Genomic DNA, 25,219 nt, shown 5'->3' on the forward strand with positions numbered 1-25,219 from the left:
ATGCACAATTCAGGAGTATCAAGTACAAAAATTTTCAATTGCTCAAAAAAATATCGGTAGGAAGCATCACATTCAAAGTCTATTATGCAAAATGCCACCGAAAAAATATGATCCTCCGCATCCTGTGCAACAGCAGACAACAACACACCTTTGTATTTACTTCTCAAAAATGTTCCATCAACAACTATGACTTTTCTTACTTGTGCGAAACCAAGAATCCAAGCCCCATATGCCACAAAAAAGTAGTTGAATATGTAGTTTTCATTAATCTTCAGTGATGTTTTACTTTCCTTATTTGATGTCCTAAGCATATGACTATACACACCAGTTACTCTATATCAATGTTGATGTGTCCCTCTTACCAAATACTTTGCAATTTCGCTATCCCTTCAAACTTTTCAATAACTAACCTTACATCCCAATTCAATACCGATAGAGTTGTTCAAATCTTTTGTAGATGGACCTTTATCTTCGGGATATATATCTTTGAAGTATGCTCCAATGACTTTTGTTGTGGCATGTGGATTATGACTCGTGAGATGTTCTGAGCCACAAGTATGCATCTTTTATACTTTTTAATATAAAATCTATCAGAATTTTCAATTTTCACCGCTCTTAGCCACCACTGGCAGTCAGGATGCTCACATTTGACACAATACACTGAACGCGAATTAATTACCTTCTTCAATCTAAAATCTTTTTTGGCACATGCAATTTTCAATGCAATATCTAATTCTTCTTTATTCTTGAACGACATATATTTGTGAAAGCATGTTCCATGTTCTTGAGCATGACTGCATTAAGTTAATTAATTATCAACTATAACAAAAATTAATTAAGTGTACAAAGAGAATGAAAATTTAGAAATAAGTAAATTTATAAGTTCATATATTTGCCTATCAGCAACTTCACCAATAATGTGCAATCTATTCCGAACTTCAGGAGGAAGCATATCTTGACCTTCCCTCTCTTCTTTCAGATTATTCAATTCATCGTTCAACACTTGTTGGTCATCACAAAAATATTGACTCGCCACCAATCTTTCGACCATGTAGATCCTTAAAACACCTCTAGGTTCATCTTCCAAATAAGTATTTAAACCAAGTTCATCATTTATCTTGAAAGGAGCCGTCTTATGCTTTTCACCACAACTATGCAGGTAAGTGATCACAATATCTTTCAACTCAGAATTTAATTTACAACAAGTAATAAGTTTATTCGCAAAATCATCATATGCAATATCTCGATGCACAATCATCACAATTGTCCTGGGCAATTCTTTACTCTTCCAATGTCTAATATAACAATTGTTGGACTCGACCCATTCACCATTACAATCAACTAGTAGTTCTATTCTATCTCCCATTAATTATGTTGAAGATACCTGAAAATATTCTAACTTAGAATTAAGAAATTGACCATAACAAAAATTATTAAAATATCACAACTCTTGTAAGTTATTCCGCAACTGCTGAAATAGATATAGCAATTGCGGCAATTATTTATCAACATCAATCAGCAATTGCTGTAAATTACTAAAACAGTCCTATCAGTTGATGAAATTTATTATACATTAGTGGCAAGAACAATAACACAAAAATCAAATTTTGAAATGAATAATATAATCAAACAATACTATTAACTTGTTAAAATGATTGAAAATTACTAGTTAAGAAGTAATTTCTAAAGCTTTAGACCTTTTCAAATCACATGTTAGATTAAAATTTGAGATTTTCCCTTCTCAAATTCTTCAAATAAGAAATCTACAATAAGCTGCAACTCCAAGAAATAAACAAGAAGAAGAAGAAGAAGAAGAAGAGAGAGGAGGAGGAGGAAGAAGAGCCAGTGATGAAGATGAGAAGCAATAAAAGAAAACGTGAAAAGAGCGGGAGTTGGTTGAGAAAAAAAAAACGGGTTTGAGGATCTGCCAATTTAGAAATTTAGGGTTCTAATTAAATTTGGGTGAAAGTATAAAAACAAAAACTTGAGGATCTATTTAACTATTTTTGAAAATTAATTAAAATTTATCACCTACACTTAATAATTAATACCAGTGTCACTCTTTTTAATTTTTAAAACTTCTTTGACACCTATAATTCATTCCCCCATGTCTGTAACTAGGGCGTCAAAAATGAACCCAAATATAGATAATCAGCCCATAATTAGGGTTGGACTGATAATAATTTGAATTGACTTCAATTTCTACTCATTCAAGCCTAACCCAATTTAAGAGAATTCTCAATTGAGCCAAATGCAATCTCCAATTTCAACTCATTTCAAAATTCTCTACTCAAATAAGTTCCTCTATATTATAGGTATAAATTATTATCTATTTAACATTTTTAGGACTTGTTATCATTTGTTACTTTTTTTATTAAAAAAAATTGAGCGAAAATTCAAATTGTGATTATGAAAGTTAAATATTACTACTTTAAATTATTGAGTTTAATCAGGTCAAATTGGACAGGTCAAAACCCAACCCGTTTTAAAGCCCATTTAAACCCAACCAATTCGAGCCCAACGTAAACTTGAGCGGGTCAAGACTCAACCCAACTTCTATCTCAACCAATTTTAATATCTCCAATTTCAACTCAACCCGTCCATTTCACACCCCTATCTATAAGCATTGCAATATAGATCCATCAATACAACACAAACTGTATCTGTTCAATTAGGCGGGAACTGTGTAACTAACTATACTAACAATACAAACTAACAATCTGAATGACAGTAATAACTGAATAACCAGCTCAACAGTCTTATATCACATCTATATCTTAAATTACTTGGATTGGGTCATCTAAAATCTAAATCTAATGCTCAATAATAAGTATTTTAATGTAAATTAAAAGTTTCCTGAATTCGGGCCACCCTAGAAGTATGGAAGATTAAAGATAAATCATATACAAATATTTAACACCAAGTAAAGGGCTTGATCTTTGACCAAGTTTCATCACTTGAAGAGAATCGAAAGAGTAACATACAATGATTCCTTTATTTCTTTGATGAAATATAGCTTCAAATCCAGTTTAATGATGAAGCAAGACAAGCTATTGAACCACATGACGGACTAGGCCATGGAGGATTTATTTGTTTCGTCTTTGACCTGAGCATCTAAAAGACGGAAATTGTTTTATAGTCATACAAATGCCACGGCTTATTTGTTGGAGAGTCCATTTTTCTGTGTTTGTGAAGGGTGTTCACTCTGTAGCTGCAGCTTTGCTGATCCTTCACCAATTGTGTGACCTGATTCCAGATCTTTCTGAGGGTAAAACCTTCCACTCCCATGGACGAGATCCTTTATTGTTTTTGTGAGGTCTTTATCATTAAGCAAGGACTCCATTGTCACGTGTACACCTAAGTGAAAAGAAGAGTAAGAACAATATTAAAAAAACAATTATACTATCATCAGCATGTAGCAAAATGGTATGTCACTCAAGTGTAAACAAAATTTTGAGAGCGAGTGAAGTTAAAACAATGGAACAAAATCATAACACATAACAAAGTGAGTTTTCTTGCACTTCCATCCACATTGATGTCTTTAATAAGTGCAATTTCAAGTCTAAAATATACGCTATAAACTAGTAAATTTATATCTGAATCGAGATTTTACTCTAATAGTCCAACTTACAGACAAATTTATGTTGTTCATCTTTCTCTATCATATATGCAATAGCTTTTTTCAAGTGACACCAGAAACCACAAGAAAGAGCGAAGTATTTTCCACGCGAAACATATATTCTTATCTCAAGGACATTGCAAGAGAAGATGTTCGCCATAAGTCCATTGCAGATCGTTACAGTGCTATCAGCCAAAAGTAGCCAAAAATCGTAAGACTTCCAGCCCATAGAACATAAGAATCGCCTTGAAAGCCAAGTAAAATATACTTGTTACCGGAAGTAAGTTGTGTTCCAGCCTATACTGGGGTGAGGATTTGTTAGTTCTGCAGACACTTTTAGCATCTTAAAGAACACTTTTACCCTATATTACTCTTAAGTCTGGTGCGGCTATTCGATGCAGGTGCGGATCTAGATCTCGGATTTTGTATTACATAACTTGTATTTGTAAGTATGGACCCCAACTTAGTTGCGCAGACTCTTCACTTTTGATGCCGCACCCGTGTCTAATTCACCAAAAATACACTACTTTTAGAATCCAACACGCACCCGTTGACATTGTTGAAGAGTCCGACCAACACAAGATCCAAGTAAGGATATGGGTGCTAGGCTACAACTAATAAATAATACATAAAAATAATGGTTATGATAATTAGTTACAAATAACTTATATTTTGATTAACAAGGTGACCTGAATACATTATTGTTGATTAATTAGTTAATGAGAAATGACTTAAAGAGAACTAAAAAGCCACATGTTTTCTTCTTTCTTCATCTCTCATTCTCTCATTCACCCAAATTTTGATATATCATTCAATACAAACATTTCTATAGGTGTTAAGTTACAACAAATAAATGTATAGTACAATATATGAAAGTTTATATATACAATCAAATTCTTTGTAAATACTTAAAATTTATTTCATAAGGTATCTTGTATATGACTTTGTAGTATTTTATGTGAATATGAGTACAACATAAACCCAATATCAAACAAAATACCTAATCAACATATACTTCTTGGTCATAGGTATAGTTAAAAGTACCCAAATTAGGTTGACCAAATCCAATGTAGAACCCACACCCACACCCCCATGTCGGGTCAGCATGGGTTCGGTAAGGAATTTGAAGAGTCTGATCAAAGACAGCTTTAACCAATCATTTTCATTCCCAAAAAAAGAATTTGAAGTGCAGTGTTTCAAGCACTAACGGTGTTTCACGTTGTAATCATTTAAAATTTATTTAAAAAAACTTATAAAATGATTTCAATTCATGAATATATTAGTCCAAACAAAATATTATAGATTAATATAATTAGTATTTAAATGCAATAAATATGAATTTAATTAAAGATATCACTCCATAAAACACATATTTCACGTCATTTATATCTGATTGGCCGAAGGGAGTCCTCTTCTAAACACAAGTCCTCCATTTTAAAAATATAAATAGGCGTCCTCAAATTCGGAATAGAGGACCAAGAATTCTAAACAAGAAGCTAGAGAATACTTGTGGATCAAAAGCCACAAATTTCTCTACAAGGACCAAGAAGTCTAATCAAGAAGCTAGAGAAAACTCGTGGATCAAAAGCCACAAAATCTCTACAAGTTCAATAATTCTGACAAGAAGCTAGACAAAGCTCATGGATCAAAAGGCACAAATTCCTTTACAAGTTCATGAATTCGAGAGTTTAAGAACGTTAAAGTTCAAGAACGATCAAGATCAAGACCATTGGATTCAAAATCAAGCTCAAAGCCCTTGGATTCAACTAGAGGTCAAGATAAGATAAAGCTCAAGTTCAAGAACGATCAAGACCGCCGGATTTAAGATAAAGCTCGAAGCCCTTGGATTGAACTAGAAGTCAAGATCAAGATAATGTTCAAGTTCAAGACTGTCGGATTCAAGATCAAGCTCGAAGCCCTTTGATACAACTAGAAGTCAAGATCAAAATAAAGTTCAAGTTCAAGAACGATCAAGATAAAGGCAATCGGATTCAAGATCAAGCTCGACACCCTTGGATTCAACTAAAAGTCAAGATCCAGATAAAGTTCAAATTCAAGTACGATCAAGATCAGCCCTTGTAATTTTTTATTTATTGGTCATTATTATTTTTTAACTATTAATAAGTTTCTTAGTTTAACTTTTTCCATGATATTATGAAAGGTTCATCTTGTTGCTTTTCACGTTAATTGGTTGATATTACAAATGCTTTTTATATTAAAAGTGGAAGGTTTTAGATTTAAAGTATGACCAGTTAGACCCATATTAATTTAATACAATAATAATGGTCAACCGTTTGACGCACGTTTCCATAACTAGTAAGAGAATAAAAAAAGAATAACAAGGGAAATGAACAAGATAATTGGATAATTGGATAATTGATAGAGAACTTTATATTAATAAAAAAATAATAATCTTTTTTTAGATTAATGATCAGACAGGGGTTTGATTTAAAATAAGAAACATGGAGTCTAGTTGTGAGGCTTTCTCGTTTCAGAACAGTATTTCCAAGGATTAGTCCAAGTGCAGACAATTAATGTCCTAAGTGTGCTAGGCAAACTAAATTTGAAGGAGTAGTTACTATAACTATTAAGGTGGATGGATTTAATAGAAAGGTTAACTTTCTCTTCTCTCTTGAACATTTCAAATAACATAGACAAGTTGAAATTGAACCAGCAGTATCGACAAAGGTCTAGTAATGTAAAGGAAGTGGAGGAACTTTTTACAGGAACATGTTACACACATTTTTTTGCGTATTTGAATTTAACCACCTCAAAAAAAATATTTTTGATCAGACCAGATGAATAAAGTTTACTCTCATGTTTCTTTTTCTTTTTGAGGTAGGCGGGGAATTGGGGATAGAGAGACAACAAAGAGGACAAAGGCACATACGATATCGCCAATAATGTTTTGGGTTTGTTGGATCATTGATAGTCTCTTCCACTGCAGGCCGTGTCGTGTAATCTTCTTTAAGTGCTAGCAAATCCTGTATATTATTTAGCAATGGTGTCAGTGCCGTGGAAGAAAATCCTGAATGCTGAGATGAGCATTGAGACATTAATCTCGCTGGGAAGCTCACTTGCATCAGAAATAAATTGCACAATGTAGCATAATGTCAAGATTATGTTCTTCAAAGTTCAAACTGAATGATACCATGAAAAACAACCACCTAAATTGTTTCTCATGAATGGTTCAGAGTAGGGCAAAAAAGATGCTTATTAGTGGCATATTTAGTCATGAAGGAGGTTTAGTAAGCCTGACTGAACCATAGTGCTAACAAATTACCATGTGTCCTTAAATAAGTACAAAGTCCAAATTTTCGGACACTAGGAGACAAAACATAATTAATCGACCATTTCTACAGAGCTACCAAATCCATATATCTCCGTATTGTTTGAAAACATCTATTCCGAGATACAAAATCACAATCTCTTTGATAGAACTTAGAATTCATACAATGTCAATATGGTGAATAATCAAAAGAATTTGTTTATGGAATTCTTTCTTTTGGGAGAAGAGGGAGGTCATAAGTAATTATTAATATCTTTGGACAGCAGCCCTTTTCAAATTGAATTTGATTGGCTCAAACCTCCCCAAGAAAAGGAATTCTGACTTTTTTTCTTGCACTTTGGACAAAAACATTATACTTTAGAAGCCTAGAGAGCTGACGCCTTTAGAAGGACTTAAGTAATTATTTGAAGGACATAGAACTCACTAATCACCCTGGCCAGTAGTTCAGCACTATGAAGCTTTGAGGCAAATATGGAGCGAATCAATTTAGCAAAGACTACTACTAAAGAATTAATTACATGCTACAAAAGAAGTAGGATCCTTATATCAATTAAGTACCTGGAGGGGAAATATTGACCACATTGATGGGGCTTCAACATGCTGTCGCAAGACAAAGTGCACAATTTCAGGAGTGCATTGATCAGGTGGCAACTCATCAGATCCCATCACTGCTTGAAAAAAGCGGTGCCTTCTCTCTTCATCTTCCTCCCACCAAGCACGTAGAGTAGAACAGTCATGGCATGATGGAGCACAAACCTAAGTTTGAAGTACTAACATTATTGTCCAGTCTTTGATCAACAAGGACTAATATGCATTGAAAACAGATAAATACTTGAGTGTAAAAGCACTCTTAAAAATCATTTACAAGATATACGGAGGAAAAGGGAGGCATACTCAAAGGTGTCTTGACAGCCTCTATCTTTAATATATTCCCGGGGGGCAGCTTTATAACAAGAATTAACTAATAAAACATTAAAAGCAGCACAACAGTTGGTTGATGCAATTTTTTTTTCATGCTAAGCAAAATTAGAGTTTGCATTCTAGTTTCCACTATCCAATGACTTTTAGCAGATTTCCAGTACATCAATATGTTTTCACTTAAAAGGTTATATCATAAACAACAAGCATAACAATAAAGCATTTTGTCATGCCTCCAGGTGCTTTTTCTTATAGCCAAAGGGAGCACTTGAACAAATGTTAAAGTAAATCGATGTATGATCATATGAATAAAATTTCTCTATTAGGTAAAGTATATTTTAAATTTCACGGGAAAAGGTTTTTATAGTAGATTATCATAGAAGCTGCAGTAACTAAGACCATCTTTCATATCAAATAAGTTGGGATGTAGTAGAAGAGATCTCAGAGAATTTTACCGTCATGTAGTTGTATTGAGAAGGAATATCAAATTCTAGATCAGGTTCACTTGGCATGCGTTGAATGCGTAGGCCTACTAAGCCCAGTTCTTGCATAACCTGCATCAAAGTGGTCATAACTCAAATCATACATTGAGATGCAAGAAGTGATGTGACATAATGATTCACAAGGATGATAGTTCTGAGTGGCATACAGGATGAACACAGGAGGGAATTAGGCCTAGGTCTTCCCCACAAGCGAGCATGTCTGATGAGTTCAAAAGAACAGGCAGAGTCTTAAAGGCATTGTCACGCCAAAGACCTTCTTGTCGATGGAAGTAGTAATCATAGTATAATCTTTTTAGGACATTTTGACTGCACCAGCAAACAGATCATAAGATAACCATAAAAATTAGCATAACTGCCTTAAATTAGAGGCTAAAACCCTAGTATTCTATACATGCACAGCAAATGTGTAGACATCTAAAAGGATGAAAGATAAACACTGGTGTTTACTTTAAAAATGTCACTGCAATTTATCAAATCCGACATCAGATAATGTGAACAAGAAAAACGCATGAGGTACCTGTGCTGATCCAAATCCATAAAGCTTGTTGTGTCTTCAACATTGAAGCGAGGGTAAAACTTTCTTGGATCTTCTGGATCGTTAATAAGCGCCACATTCTGTGATAAAGATTGGATCATGAACATAACAGTCAAGTGTAGAATAATAAGCATCGGTGCAGAAAAAGCATAATATTTTTTAAAAAAGGATTAAAAGCATAGTTTTAAAATAGGAGAAGAATACACAAAATTAGACTTCTGGACATCAAAGCAATGTACCTGCAGAAGATCAAAGAGTTTTCGTCGTAGTTTCACTTCACTCTCTACTAACATGGATGTTTCCAAGACTGACTTCAGCGCAGATGCAATTTTCTTCTCAGTATTGCATTTGTCCTTGAACTACATTGATAAAAGTAGAATATGAACTCACTTGAAAATAAGCGCATAAAAACCTTGATAAAAGAACACTCCAGCCCTGTATATCTGAGCTTTACTAGGCTATGGCATAAAGATATAGGTAAATAATGCAACCAAGAGAACTGCCGAAATAAGTCCTTTGCAAAAGAAAATAATTTACTTTCGACAAGATAGCTGGATTCTTTTTTCTTTATTTTTTTTGAAGCTAGAACTGAGATGATTGTGCATAAGTTGAAACCAAAGATGTATAAAAAAATCAAAAGACAGAAAAAAGAAGAATTTAGAAGCTCTGTCACTAACCAGGTGATGGACAGATACCTCACACAAAATTCCAAACCACCTCCTACTTAAACTCATATACGGTCATGTTTGGGTTGGAAACGTCCGGCAAACATCCCCAAGGACCAATCAAGGGTCCTTGAGGAAGGACTCATGTTGGTGGCCAAAACTGCCCAAGGCAGTCCACCTACGGATGGCAATCGACGGCCAGTGGCCTGGTCGACGCCCCGTAGGTGCTGGGTGTCGTGGGAAGCTAAGCTACCAATTCCAAGCCTCTGAACCCATCGACGGAGGACCGGACGGCCGTGTATGGACCTACGCCCCGTCGATGGGCAAACGTTGTTGGTGGCCTGTGTTCTTGCGCAGGTCACTGTTAAGTGAGGGGTGAAATGGGAATTTCATCCCACTTCCAAATAAGAGTATTGGCGGTTATTTAGGGGTCTTTTGGGCATTTAAATGTGTATATAAGTCTTAAACACATTGAATACTTCATTCTTCTAAATCAAAAATTCAAATCCCTTAGAATTCTCTCTAGAACTTCATTGGAGTCAAAACTCAAAGAAGGACTTGGTGTGACGAATTGAATGGAGATTCTTCATCAAAGTGAAGAATTAGCTTCATCAAGGTATGTATTTTGGTCCTTGAAACTATCTTCATCAAGGAGCCCAACGCTCAAGAAGTTTTCTAAAGTTTTCAAGTTGAATAGGCCAAATTTCATGATTCTACTATGGGTTCTTGCATTAATGATTTCTAAACATTGGATAATGATTTAATTGATATTGTATTGTTGATTTTAACCTAAATTACCTATGAACCCATGAGTTGGATGAACCCTAGTTTTTGACTAAGTTATGGGTTACTTGATATTGACCTAATTTTGGTGAATTATGGTGCAGATTCCTATGGGCTATCTAATGATGTAATAATTGTATTCAATTGACATCTAGGTTGTATTAGATTGATGAATTTACATTGAATTGACCTAGTTCATTGATTTCTATAGCTTTTATATTGAATTATTGTTCATGGCCATTGGTAAGGGCCTTATGGTATTGAATTGGATGATTTAGCATCGAATTGAGGTGTTAAGAATGGAGTGGTGGTACGCTGCCCTATTTCCTTTATTTTGATGTTGTTTATACTTCAATTATATTGTTATTGGTATGGTCCACTTATGGTGGCGGTGCTATGTGTTTTACTTGCAATTGATGTGGCCTTGTCGGCGTTATTTTAAGTAATGTAATGATCATGACCTTATTGGCAAACTACTTGAAGTAATGTTGCTATTTTTGTAGTTGATTATGTGAAGCATGATGATATATATCTACATGTTAAGTCATATATGTGTTTTTCTATTCATGTTATCTTAGGTGATCATGTTAGACTATGACTTTGACCTTGTGTGTATAAGTTTTAGGGTTGAGTCTTGGTTATTCCTAATTGACTATATGAGTCCATGTTCGTCACATTGATGATGGTATGATAGTGGATAGGATGACTTCAAGATGATATGGTTATGTTTATCTGTTTCTAGAATGACATGTGTTATGAGTTAAAAGTGAAGTATGTGGTGTCTTGTCTTAGTTGTGTTGTGTCCCTTACTTGATGTATATATGAATGTGAATATGTGATGTCTTGACTTAGGATACTAAAGTCTTTTAGTCTTGAATTTATGAATGACATGTGACTTTAAATGATGTTAAGAGTCTTTTATGTGAAACCTTGAACCTAGCGGTAAGTTTATGAATGTTGAAGTCGTAAGCCGTAATGGTATCCTTCAAAGTAAAAGAATGATAGACTTAAGGTTAATTGGCTGGAATGGCATCATATTAATCCTTAGGAAAGTCATCATAAGCTTCTTGTCGCCATTGTGAGTTAGCCCTAGTGGACCTTTCTTTAGTAGGGTAAATGTGATTGGGTTATGAACTTATTATGTTCCCTTTTATGTGAACCTTATGTGTAAATTACACTATGAGAAAGAAGGCTAGCACCGAGCGAGTATGGTAACAGAAGTAGTTCTACTTAAAGAGTGAGACTAGATTACAAAGCATGCCCTTCATATTCCTTAACCATGTGCCTACATGGGATGTGTCTAAGTTCTACCATTGGCAAGTAGAACACCCTCATCGCAGTAGGTTAGAACTTCGGATTCCATGTCTTGCTATCATGGTCTACGTCGGTTATTGTCTATTCTCATCATGTGGGAGACTTATTGTTAGAACAAAAATACTCAAGAAACTGATTTGAAAAAATAAAAATAGAGTGAACTTATGAAATTCCTTGTGTATATATATTAATTTGTAGAAAGTCGAAATTTATACAAAGTAAAAAAACATAAACATTAAAAACTAAAATAAGAACATGTGCCACTAACTACCATAAAAGGGGGCCACTAACAGCCATAATGGAGCCACTAAATTCAGAAAGTTGAGCAACTAAAGTTGACTAAAGTCTAGCTAAAAAATAGGAAGCACTAAATTGAAATAAGTAAAAAACAGTAAAAATAATAATAAGCTGAAAATATGTCAAATTATCTAACACTCCTCCTTGGCATTTTTGTGGCAAACACCAATTCTTTGCCTCAGATCTTCAAACCTTTCCTTTGGCAATGACTTGGTGAAAATGTCACCTAGCTGGCTCTCAGATGAACACTGAACAAGCAACACTTCATTAGATTGTTGGACTTCTCTAATAAAATAAAACTTGATCTTGATATGTTTAGTTCGACCATGAAACACTGGATTCTTTGAGATTGAAACTGCTGAATTGTTGTCACACATGATCTTGATAGATTCTGTTTGTTCATGGCCTAAGTCCTTCATCATCTTCCTTAGCCAGATAACTTGATTCACAGCAGATACAGCAGCTATGAACTCAGCTTCTGCTGTTGATTGAGTTGTAGTTTCTTATTTTCTAGAGCTCCAACTAAAACAACTTGTCCCCAAACAGAAAAGATATCCAGATGTGCTTCTGGAATCATCAACTCCACCACCCCAATCACTATCAGAGTACCCGATCAGGTTCATAGTTACTTCGGCAGATGTTGGGGAAAAAAATTTCAAACTTTCTAGCACCTTTAATATACCTTAACACTCTTTTAGCAGCTGTGAGGTGTGTGTCTCTAAACAACAAATAGAATGTCAGGCCTGCTTGCGGTTAGATATAGAAGACTGTCAATTAAGCTTCTATATATACTATCATCCACTTTTTCGAAATCCTCATCCTTGCCAAGCTTCACACCAGTAGATAGTAGAGTACTCACAGGTTTGTAGTCTTGCATTTTGAACCTGTTTAGAATATTCGAAATGTATTTCTGCTGGCATATGAAAACTCCATCATTGGACTGCAACACTTCCATGCCGAGAAAGTACTTCATGACTCCAGGATCAGTCATTTCAAAGATTTTCTACATTTCATCCTTGAACCTTTGGATTAGTTCAATTTGCTTCCTGTCACAAGCATGTCATCCACATAAATTGAGACAATTAAGGACTCACCTGCAGCATTGACTTTCACATACAAAGTAGCTTCATTTTGACTTCTACTAAAGCCAAATTGGATGAGATGATTGTCAATCCTCTCATACCATGCCCTTGGGGCTTGTTTTAGGCCATACAAGCCCTTTGTTAAGAGATAAACTTGATCCTCTTTTCCAAGAGTTGAGAGACCATCAGGTTGCTCTACATAGATCTCTTTCAGCAAGCAAACCATTCAAGAAAGCCGATTTGACATCAAGTTGATGAATCTGCCAGGAACTATGAGATGCAAATGCAAGAATAAGCTTGATTATGTCATACCTTGCTACAGGAGCAAAAGTTTCCTAGTAATCCACACCATATCGTTGTGTGTATTCCTTCACTACCAATCTAGACTTATGCTTGCAAATTGTTCCATCAGGATTGAGTTTTGTCTTGAAAATCCATTTTACACCAATTACCTTGCGATTTCTAGGTCTGTCAACAAGCTGCCAGGTTCCATTCTTCTCGATCATGTCTAGTTCTTCTTGCATAGCTCTCCTCCATGCCTGAGAGTCTTGTGCTTCAGCATAGCTTGTTGGTTCAGAGCTAACCAAGTTACACCGCTGATAGACATCTTTTAAGGATCGAGTTCCCCTCGCTGGTACATCATCCACTAGTTCATCTTCTAAAAGTTGAGGCGGCTCTATTGAAAATGAATCAGAATAAGAGGTCTTCTGATTTTCCAATCCCAACCAGCTGCTTCATCAAACTTCACTTCTCGGCTGAGAATTAGTTTGTCTGATTTCAAACAGAAAATCATGTAACCTTTGGATGAACTATAGCCCGTAAATATGCCTTTATAAGCCTTGTTATCTAGCTTACTCCTTTTTGTTTCTGGAACTCGATAATAACATATACACCCAAAGATTCTGAGATGGTGTATTGATGGTTTGTTCCCACACCAAGCTTCATATGGAGTCAAGTCCTGCAAGGCCTTAGTAGGCAATCTGTTCAGCAAATATACAGAGGCATTGACTGCCTCAACCCAAAACTGATTTGGGATCTTTCTTTCGAGCAAAAGACATCTGGCCATCTCCATTATTGACCTGTTCTTCCTTTCAGACACGCCATTTTGTTGTGGAGTGTATGGTAATGTCAATTGGCGTTCAATACCTGTGCTATTATAAAACTCCACAAATTGAGAAGAAGTGTATTCTCCTCCATTGTCAGACCTCGAAGCCTTAATACTCATTGATTTTCTACTAAAGCTTTAAATTGTTTTAAAACATCAAAGACTTCACTCTTCAGTCTTATGAAATAAACCCAACACATTCTGCTGTAGTCATCAATAAAGAGGAGAAAGTATCTGCTACCACTCAGCGAATCTGTTTTCATTGGGCTGCAAACATTTGTATGAATGAGCTGAAGTTTCTGGTTAGCTCTTCGTACTTGATTTGTTTGAAATGGCAATTTTGTTTGCTTCCCCTGTTGGCAAGTTTCACAAACTTGAGCATTAGAAAGAAATTCAGGCATATTTTCCACTAGCTCCTTTTTTTTCATCTCGGCGATGCTTCTCAGATTTAAGTGACCAAACCTTTTGTGCCATAGGTTTGTACATGTTTCTGAAGTAATAGTGTAAGCCTGCTCAGTTATTTTCTCCCAATCAACTGAAAACATTCTATTGCTTATCTTGACATAAAATAACTCTACTCCAGAAGGCTCAGAAACAACACATTCACGATTCTTAAAATGCGGAGAATAATTATTTTCAAGAATTTGTCCAACACTCAACAAATTTTGACTCATATCAGGTGTGTACAAAACATCAGAAATAGTTTTGATACCTGATATTGTTGAGATAGACATTGTACCTCTGCCTGTCACTTCTACTGCCTCACCGTTTACCACTTTTACTTTATATTTGTAAGTATCATCTAGGAATTTGAACAGTTCAACATTATTGCACAAGAGATCCGTGCAACCACTGTCAAGAATCCATGAATCAGAGGATTCACTAATTGAAAAGTATGAAACTGCAAATAGTTGCTCTTCATGTGCATCGGCAGCTTCTGCTACTTGTGCTTGCAAAGCACCAGAGGCCTTTGCTCTTGATTAGCAAACCTTGGATACGTGTCCCGTCTGCTTATAGTTGTCGCATATAGCATCGACTCACCACCAACAATACTTCTCCACATGTATATTTCTTTTACAATGTTTGCAAAGAGGGAACTTTTCCTTCACATCTCCACTATTGTTTCCTCCATCATGCTTGCCCTTATCCTTTTGGTGGAATTGTTGCTTTCCTTTTTGCTGTTGTACAGAGAAAGCTCCTTCAATGAGCTTTTCTCGTCTCATAGTCCTTCTTTGCTCTTGTGCTTGAACAACACTCATTAGTTCACCTAATGAAAGTTTGCTCAGGTCCTTGGATTCTTCAAGAGAGGAAATCTTAGATTTAAATCTCTCAGGAAGAGTCACAAGAACTTTCTCTACAATTCGTTTATCTGTAAATTCTTCACCAAGAAGTCTAATGTTATTAACAATTAAGGAGATTCGATCAGCATACTTACTGATAGTTTCATCCTCCTGCATATTCAAGGACTCAAACTCTCTTTTCAGGTTCAACACTTGCATTTGACGTGTTCTATCGCTGCCTTGATATTCTTCTTTCAACCTATCCCAAGCCTCTTTTGCAGTTTTGCAAGCCATGATTCTGTAAAACACAGTATCTGCCATAGCATTCGGCATAAGCGACTTGGCTTTAGATTTCTTTGTCTTCTCTTCGTTGTTGGATTTGATCTGAGCCAAGGTAGGATTTGTTGGTAGAGCAGCAAGTGGTTTATCTTCCGTCACAGTTTCACAAAGTTCACACGCTTCCAAAAAAGCTTGCATCTTCACAAACCAAATTTGGTAATTTTCACCAATGAAAGTGAATGGTGGATTTAAAGGTAGGTTGTTGGATGTAATTTGTGTTGTAGGATAAAACTTTTTTTTATCCTGTAAGATCTACTAGAGGCTCTGATGCGATTGTTAGAACAAAAATACTCAAGAAACTGATTTGAAAAAATAAAAATAGAGTGAACTTATGAAATTTCTTGTGTATATTAATCTGCAGAAAGTCTGAATTTATACAAAGTAAAAAAACATAAACATTAAAACTAAAATAAGAACATGTGCCACAAACTACCATAAAAGGGGTCCACTAACAGTCATAATGGGGCCACTAACTTCAGAAAGTTGAGCAACTAAAGTTGACTAAGTTTAGCTAGAAAATAGGAAGCACTAAATTGAAATAAGTAAAAAACAGTAAAAATAATAATAAGCTGAAAAAATGTCAATTGTCTAACACTTACTAGCACTAGAGAAGTTCTATGAAGTTTAGGTGGTGGTACGGGACGCTATCTAGACATTGCACAATAGGCTTTGAAGGTGTTAGTTGGAGTCCCTAGGTCTTGACCAAGACCATAACTTGAATGTCCTATATGTGATGTATGAGTCTCTTAATGAACTAATGACTTATGTTATGAAGTATGTAAATGAATGAGTAGCTAATCTAAAGTGACTTAAGGATTCCTTAGCTTAAGTGTGAAGAAGGAGGGATAAGGGATGATTTCTTCATGTCTTATTTTTGGAAGTCTTGAGAATGACTATAGTTAGGGAAGTTGGTTGATTATGTGGACATGATCTAAGCCTTAGGTAGTCTTAAGAATTACTTAGGTAATCTTGAAAAGGTCAATCATGGACGTTATCTTCTTGATTTACTTAAGTAGGTCTTTTGATAACCTTTGGGAGGTGAATGTCATAATATCTATGTGTTGATGTTTGATGTCTTGTAAGTGTGTATGTGCCTTATTATAAGTAGTCTTGAGGGTCATTTAGGTATGCTTAGGGACGTTGTACAGGCGGTCTTTCTTTGTGTTGCTTAAGTGGGTCTTAGAAAGCTTTTAGTGAGAAGACTACATGCAATAAAGTGTTTAAAAGGTAGAGAAAGCACTTCACTGTTACAGTGAAAATAATTGGCTAAATGTTATCTTATGTGTTTCTAAGTTGTTAAATGTTGTTCTTATGATTATAATATGATTTTTAAATAAAAAGATGCATATTTCGAATAGATGTCCGTTTTTATGATTTTCATGCATTATGCCATACTTAGTACATGTGGTTGTACTAACTCCTGTGCTTCTATCTATCTCTATAGTTCTTGATAGATGAGGAGCTTTTGGAAAATGAAGACTTGGACCATAGCATCGTTCAAGAGAAGTTGAAGTATGTCCTCATTTGACTCGAGGGCATAGATGTCTTTTATGTTTTCTATTAGAAGTATTGCAATAGACTAAGTATTTCTATATTCGTATTTTGTATGAGTCGTGTCCCAAGTATTCTTGTGTCTTTAGATGATCAAATTGAGACTTAGTATTTCCTATGACTTTATATAAAAGAGACTTTTTGAAGACTATGATATGTTTTGTGAAAAGTTTAATTTTCGCACTACTTTTCACAATGTTTATACGATGAATGATATGTAAGGGCTTGTACAAGACCTCCGAGAGATCAAGTACGCCGGTTGCAATCCGAGATTGTCCATGTAGCACCCCGTAGCCAAAATAGACCCAAAAAAAAACCAGCTTTAAAGAAAAAAATTGCAGGTGCAACCAATGGTGGAATCGACGGACTGTAGCCTGACCCACGGCCCGTCCTGCACAACCGTCGATGTGATCAGAAACTCCCAAAAATTTCAGCCCAGAAAAATTGCTAAGTCTTGATCGACGAACGAACCAATGGTCCATAGGTCAGATGACGCTCCTTAGTCCGTGACCGTCGATCGAGACCCCCATTCACCCACTCTCTGACAAGAGCTACAGATGACCAGCACGGACCGAAGGTGGAAAATTTACAGATAGTTAAGAGGAAATGCAGTTGGGTCAATTTCAAATATTAACTCTTAGCACAAAATGAATTAGGTGTACCATGACCTGCTCATTGATAGACAATTGAATTAGCTTTCCATAGCCACCGACCTTGCTAAAATCAGACCTCCAAGTAAAAAGTTATGCCCATTTTAGTAAAAGCCTGTCGAACAGGCCCTAACGACGGACCCAACGACGGGGCGTTGGGCAGACGACGGACCGTCAGTCCTGGTCGTCGTCTGGTCCGACAGCAAGTTTCCTAGGGGTCTTTTTGACCTTTCCCACTCCGTTTAAACCCTAAGTTACGTCGTTTTAACCCTAAATCATCATATTTTAGTCAGTTTAAGCCTAGAAACATAATTAATACATATCTAAGTCAAATCATTAAATCAAAAGTTAGAAACTAGAAGCAAGAAAGGAGAAAAAGCTCAAGAACCCTAATTCAAGAACGCCACAAGATCCAGCAGTTCCAGCCCCGAAACTTAAGTATTTTTCCGTAGATTCCATCACCAGGTATGTGGGATTTCACTAGTGAGTTCCTTTCACCCATTGGGTCCCTAGTTTTTTAGTCAGATTCTTGATTCTCTTATCATGATTAAGCCTAGGGTTTCTAGAACATTGTTAGAACTTCATGAATTTATTATATATATGTTCCAAATCAAATTATTGAATGAATTTTAAAACCCTAGCTTTGTATTTCTTTAGTTCTTGAATTACACATGCTAGGTCACATATTTCAGACACTTCATATATATATGCCTCTGTTATAAATGCATAACTACTAGATTAATTGTTGCATTCTCAGTTTGCATGTTCAGTTTCGAGTTATCCGGTATTTACAGAAGCTCAGACATAATCAGTAAATTTAGAGAATTCATGGGAGTAGCATAATTGCGAGTTGGACTAGGGTTCAGCGTACCCAAATAGTCCCAGAACTACTAGCCAAGTAGGTTGTAAGTCCTTTTTGTGGGCAATCAGTTTAGTGATCACGCCAGCTTGTCTTTATTTTGGTTTTATCCCTTCGACGAATTTCGGCTATGACCAATGCCCCACTAACTAAATAGGCGTTAGAAAACACTACCTGAAAAAAAAAAAGCAAGGTGCACCTTGAATTGAACTTGCCTTTATACCTTTGGCATGGTATATTGGGTCCTCTCAATAGGGCAAATACATCGGACTCCACATTTAGCTCATGTGGTTTTATTATCCGTTATTAGTAGCTCCCATAGTTCGGTTAGATTTTCTACATTGACCATTTATCAATATTTTCAATATTTAGTTTCAGCATGTTATAAATTGGTCATTGCATTCAGTTAGCTCAGAATTCAGTTTATCATGTCGGATTATTATACTTGCTTTTACGCTTGTTCAATTATTTTTATTTCAGCTTTACTCTATCCTACATGCTCAGTCCCTTTCAAGTACTGACGCATACGTGCGCTACATCTTCTCGTGATGTAGGTTAAGGTTCTCAGCATCCACATCACGCATAGATCGATTTTCGATCTCTAGTTCAGCAGATTCAGTGGTGAGTCCTCATGCTTCGACGACAATAGTCATGAGTTTCATTTAATTCTTTAAGCATTTAGTTTCAGTTTTTGCTAGATTTAGCTGGGGGTTGTCCCAGTATTTCTAGTCTAGTTTAGAAGCTTATTTTAGACATAGTTAGATTCAGCTTAGTATTGAGTTAATATTTCCTTTGTATTAAACTCATTATTTTCAAATATCTCAGTTATAAAATATGGGTATTCCCCATCTTTTCAGATTTAATTATGATTTAGCTCCCGCATCAGTTTATTATCTTTAGTATGCTCATGATCATGCAGTAGGCTTAGCTTGGGATCACTTGTGGTCCTAAGTTTCGTGTCCGCGTCTTGGGAGAGCTCGGGGAGTGACAGTCCCTAACTTCTAGGGTGTGATTTCGGGATGTGACACCCTTGTCATGTACGTGTATGAATGATTCATCAAAAATACAATTTCCCTACTGGAAATGAACGCCAAAATAGGGACACAAGCAATTTGAAAAAATGTTTTATCTAACCCCCGTCCCAATTTATGTGGCACTTTCACCTCCAAAGAGACAATTGGACTAGTCTTTGAAGATCAATTACATAAGATCAACACAATATTCTAAAATTGAAATTTAAATATCCAAACACTATACAAGAGGTACTATAAGTCTAAATTGCTCGGACTCTTTAACTTTCGGTGCCGCACCCGTGTCGACACAACGTGGGTGTGGGTGCGGGATCCATACCCAATCTGGTCAACCGTTTTAGGTACTTTGACCAAATTTGAGGAAGAAATTCTGGACAGATTCAACGAATTCTTTAATCTAAACAAGACCTAAGGTGAAATTGAAGAAATGGATACCTTGTATATATAAATTTCTATTATCACTCCCTTTCGTTTTATGTGCTTACCAGATCCTCCTCTTGATCAATATTTTCTCCTAAACTTTTTCATACAATATTTCATAATTTAAACGTTATAACTCTATTTTTAGACGAATCCCTGCACCCTTATCCATGCATAGATCTGTATCCTCGAATCTTAACATTTAGATCATAGAGGATCCGACCTCTAGATCTGCACCCGTGTCGAAACCTGCACCCAAGTCCGAGCAACTTAGCTATAAGTTGCATTTCTTCTCATGTCAATGTGATGAAAAATACATTTAAAAAAGTTGGTCAAAGTTTGCATAGTTTGAATCTCAAAAAGCTAAGTGTCACATAAAATTGTGATAAAGGGAATAGTAATTTAAAGAGAAGTAGAGAAACCCCATTTAATTTAGTAAATCAAAACAATTACAAGAAACTAGAGTAGCAACTAAAAATAACAAGTCTACTTCTCAAGAAAATAACTAATAAAATTAAACCCAAAGTTAAGACTATTTATTCTGGAATAAGAAAAAAATATAAAAGTACATCAGTTGACAAGTACAAGGGTGGGAGATAGATGTTCTACATACTAGATTTTACATTCAATTGTGTAAACTATGACATTATTATATAAGGTTTGCTATTCACATAAGTTTATAAATTGCAAGCCACATATTGTTATACCTTTTAGGTGTCTCTTGATCCTAAACCCATCCTCTTATTTTGTATGTTGGCTACTAAACAGGTACTTATCACAGGTGACGAATAACGAATTTTTGGGCAAAAAGGGGCCAGGACAAAAAGAGTAACAGCACACCTCACCTCTTTTTGCAGGTTGTGCAACTGAAAGGTTGAAATCACATAAAGTCGTTATTTCCAGAAATTTGATACAGCAGTTCGAACAAGTAACCATTAATTATTCCAACAATCTTTGAATGGAAATCCACCAAACATCAGATACCATAAGTCAATTGTACTATTACAGTGGAAAAGCTGCAATCATCCAGTAAAGATATTGACACCTTAAACTAGTTACAGCACAGATACAGTGCATAATGACATAAGGGGAACTTGAAGAACTCTTTTAGCTTACCAAGCATGGTGAGCACATGTATCTTCTACTAATAGCATATTGATACTACTATCATAACTGCCTGCATTTTATAGAGATCGGAAGAGTTTGCCTCCCTTCTAAAGGACAAGATTAGGATTTTACGTAGCACTAGTAACACTTTCATCACCTATGCACATACCTTCCCTCCTCCCTACCCCACCAAAGGACCAAGAGAGAGAGAAGAAACAGAAGAGCAACCACAAAGGATTGACCTGTTCCATTTGACCAACAATTTCCCGATTTCAAATGTTTCTTCTGAACTACTTAGAAGTAGTTTGAAACAGATACCAAACAGAATTAAAATAAAGCACCAGATGAAGAAATTTCAGCACTACACCATCGCTAAAAGAAAATTCACCTCGTAAAAGCCCTTCTGATATTCATTCAAAAAGGTAGAGGCAATTATAGTCCAAGAAGCTCCGAATTTTTCCTGTAAATTAAGCAGCGAGAGGTCAAATTTGAGCATATCCAACAAATTTACAAGATCAAAAAAGATACATGATTCAGTTATGTTAGAATAAGAATAGCAAGGGTGGATCTAGGGATTTGGGCGCGTTTTTTCGAACCTGGTAACTTTTGGACAAAACAATTATTTATATTAAAAACTTATTAAAAGTAGAGAAAATTACAGCACGATACCTTTGGGCCATCTAGTTTACTATAGGTATAAATAAAATATACATACCTATACATATATAAAATACCTACTAGGATTCCAAAAATTATCAACAGAAAGTCAACCGAGTGGAATCAAAGAATTACAAATGACTTCACAAAAACGATTTAATTGAGTAAATAAAAAACTGAATATTGTTGTCACGAGAATTGCATATACGTAACGCATAGAGACCATATACAACCAATGTATATGTAGTGTATACTTCATATACAATACATATAAGAAATATGTATTGGGAACTCAGTAACAAAGTTGATTCTTGGCCCAGCAGCAGAAATGAAACCCATTTAAGTTTTGTTGCTCTCCTGGTTCAATTCCCTTTGGACACTTACAATAAAGTTCTTTTTTAATTTGCCATCGTTTGTTACCCTAAGGGCATCTCCAACCCAATCCTCTATTTTACACTCCAAATATAGAGTTCTCTATTTTTTCAGACAACCAATTTCAACCCAATTCTCTATTTTACTCTCTAAAAAGAATCTTTTTCTCTCTCCTCAATATTATATTATTATTTCTATTTCATTCTTATTCTTATTTCATAATATAAATCCTTTATTTTTTTTCCAAATAATTACTTTATATAATTTTTAATGTGATATAAAATCACATTTTATTCCAAATATTTAAATAACATAAATTTCAAGAAAATATAATATAATACATAAATTAGGGGAGAAATTCAAATAAAAATGACATACAATTACATGAACTCTCAATTTTCAAAATCATTATGTTGCTCCCATAAATGCTCTATTAATGCATTACGGAGTTGAAAATGAGCACTTTTGTCCTTAATTTTTTTTATGTCTAGCTAAAAATTGTTCAAACTGGAGATTTTCATCTACCACCATTTCTATGGTTGGAGTTGGAGCCTCTACGACATCTTTAATTGGTGCATTGAGATTTGAGATCACGTTTATCTTCAATTATCATGTTGTGTAGTATAATGCATGTAATCATTATATCATGCAACACTTCCGTTCTCCAAAAACGTGACGATCCTACAATAATTGCAAACGTGATTGCAAAACTCTAAATGCATGTTCAACATCTTTTCAGCACGATTCTTATTTCATCGGGAAATATTTCTTCTTTTGAAAATGAGGATCACCAATAGTTTGAACAATTGTAGGCCATTTAGGATATATACCATCATCTAAGTAATAACTCATATTGTATTCGTTTCCTTGAATAACATAATGGGCGGGAGACACAATACCGCTATTTAGATTGGAAAATAAATGTGATGACTCTAAAACATTGATATTGTTATTGGTGTCAGGCAAACCAAAATAAGTATGTCATATGCCATGTATTATATTGTATTGTTATCTTGTATTCAAATTATTATGTTATATATTGTACTGTTATTTAATATTTAAATTATCATATCATGTATGTATTTTAAAATTAAATTTTTCATCTTTCCATTTTAATTTTATGCAATCTTTATAATGAAAATCAATATTATTTATTATTGATGACAATTAGAAAAAGAATTAAAACACTATTAGTTTAGAACTAAAGTAGTATATACTAAAAGATATTTTTAAAATATTATATTACTCTCTATTCAACTCTCTAAATTTGAAGAATACAGAGTGATTTGGAGGTGGGTTGGCCTGTCATTCTCTATTTTACTCTCCCAATATAGAGAATGGAGAGTAAAATAGAGGTGGGTTGGAGATGGTCTAAAACATCAAGCCCATTTAAGTTTGCTTGTAGAAAATTGGCACAGCATGACATGTTATAGCTTAAATCGGCAATGAATTACCCTCCTACAATTTTTTTTAAAATTTATTTGGAGTTTATTAGCTCCATTCTCTTTTTCTATAAGGAAGTGGCATTGCTTTTTTTCCCTGAAAGAGTTCTTTTTACTAATTTTTTCCTTAGACACGTTTTTCTTGATTTGTTCTTTATCCTTTATTCTTTATGCTTCTCTTTGCTTATTTTAAACGACTGCTTTTGGAAATAATTGTGGTGGTACGCCTTTTTCACCTAAATTTTATCCTCCACGTCTAAATTCACTCTGTGTGTATCTTGCATTGTCATTGTAAAAGTATTTTGAAATTTCTTGAATTGTTTGTTTGCAAGTTTCATCTCTATTACGCAAAATTAAGTCATAGATTGATTTTTTGTATTAATTTTCATGGGAAATGATTACTTATACATTATTTATCCTCTAAAATAAATGATGTATATACTTATGAGAAGAGTTTATTAAGCTGATGTATTCCATTAGTTCTTTATTGATACATAGTGCTCCATTCAAAGAATATTTATGCATCAATTATAAATTTATGTATACAGTGTAGTTTTTGTATACATGAGAGTATTGTGTATTCATTCAATTAGTTTGTATACATTTAAATGTATGGTTTCTGGTGTGTATTCATATTCATGTATCGATAAATTTTTTAGGCTTGTGTATTCATTCAATTAGTAGGTGTATACAAGGCCAAATTGGGTTTTCATGTCATGGATTATACCTTTAGCAGTGTATGCAACTTTTAGATCATGATTTGAAATGTCGGTGTTGTTGCAATTAATTGGGTATTGATAATCCCATCATCTTCTTCAGTCATTGGAAGTGATAATGAATGTCAATAACTTTTCAAGTTATGCATAATGGATCGTTTTTGAATTTGCCTGATCCTTTCTTCAATTCCATGTGTACTCACATTCCCATAATGTTCGGTATCAACATCGGTGTTGAATCATCATCAATCTTATTATGAAATTCAAGGAATTGATGGAAGTATCGACATTTATATGGGTCAAAATCTTTTGAATGAATCCATTAAAATCATTTTTTGTTGTAATAACCATCCCTTCCATGAAATAATCCAAAAAATTAATTTTACTATCTCATTCGCCACTAAGATGAACCAAAACAATCAAAGATGTTATCTATATCTTGATGTTCATTGTTAAACTGCATTGTTGTTTCTATTTAGATTAATGATTTTTGGTTGGCAAAATTTTTGGAAACTGAATTGCCATCTTCTTCAATACAAGAATAAATAATACGGCTGAAAAACATTAACCCACATCTCCTTATTTATAGTTGTTTATTGCCAGTTGGTTACGTGAAGCAAAAAAAACCCTACTAAAACACCGTTGGGCTAATATCTGCTATACTATTATTTGTCTATGAATTACT

At 34.8% G+C, this 25,219-nt stretch overlaps 1 protein-coding gene across 4 annotated transcripts in view; it reads right to left on the reverse strand.

Annotated features, from left to right (window-relative positions):
* Positions 1–2,912: 2,912 nt before the first annotated feature.
* LOC101253841 (4-alpha-glucanotransferase DPE2) overlaps positions 2,913–25,219 on the reverse strand; it is a 41,075-nt gene continuing 18,768 nt past the window's right edge. For all 4 annotated transcript variants that reach the window (XM_010317286.4, XM_069293262.1, XM_026029164.2 and 1 more), the window contains 8 exons: positions 21,736–21,807; positions 9,104–9,223; positions 8,847–8,944; positions 8,476–8,635; positions 8,282–8,380; positions 7,467–7,664; positions 6,510–6,603; positions 2,913–3,357 (listed from right to left, as the gene is read on the reverse strand). In XM_010317286.4, coding sequence (XP_010315588.2) covers positions 3,158–3,357; positions 6,510–6,603; positions 7,467–7,664; positions 8,282–8,380; positions 8,476–8,635; positions 8,847–8,944; positions 9,104–9,223; positions 21,736–21,807 — 1,041 coding nt within the window. In that variant the 3' untranslated portion in view covers positions 2,913–3,157. The remainder of the gene's footprint in view (positions 3,358–6,509; positions 6,604–7,466; positions 7,665–8,281; positions 8,381–8,475; positions 8,636–8,846; positions 8,945–9,103; positions 9,224–21,735; positions 21,808–25,219) is intronic.

This window comes from Solanum lycopersicum, chromosome 2 (assembly GCF_036512215.1).
Source record: "Solanum lycopersicum chromosome 2, SLM_r2.1".
Lineage (NCBI taxonomy): Eukaryota > Viridiplantae > Streptophyta > Magnoliopsida > Solanales > Solanaceae > Solanum > Solanum lycopersicum.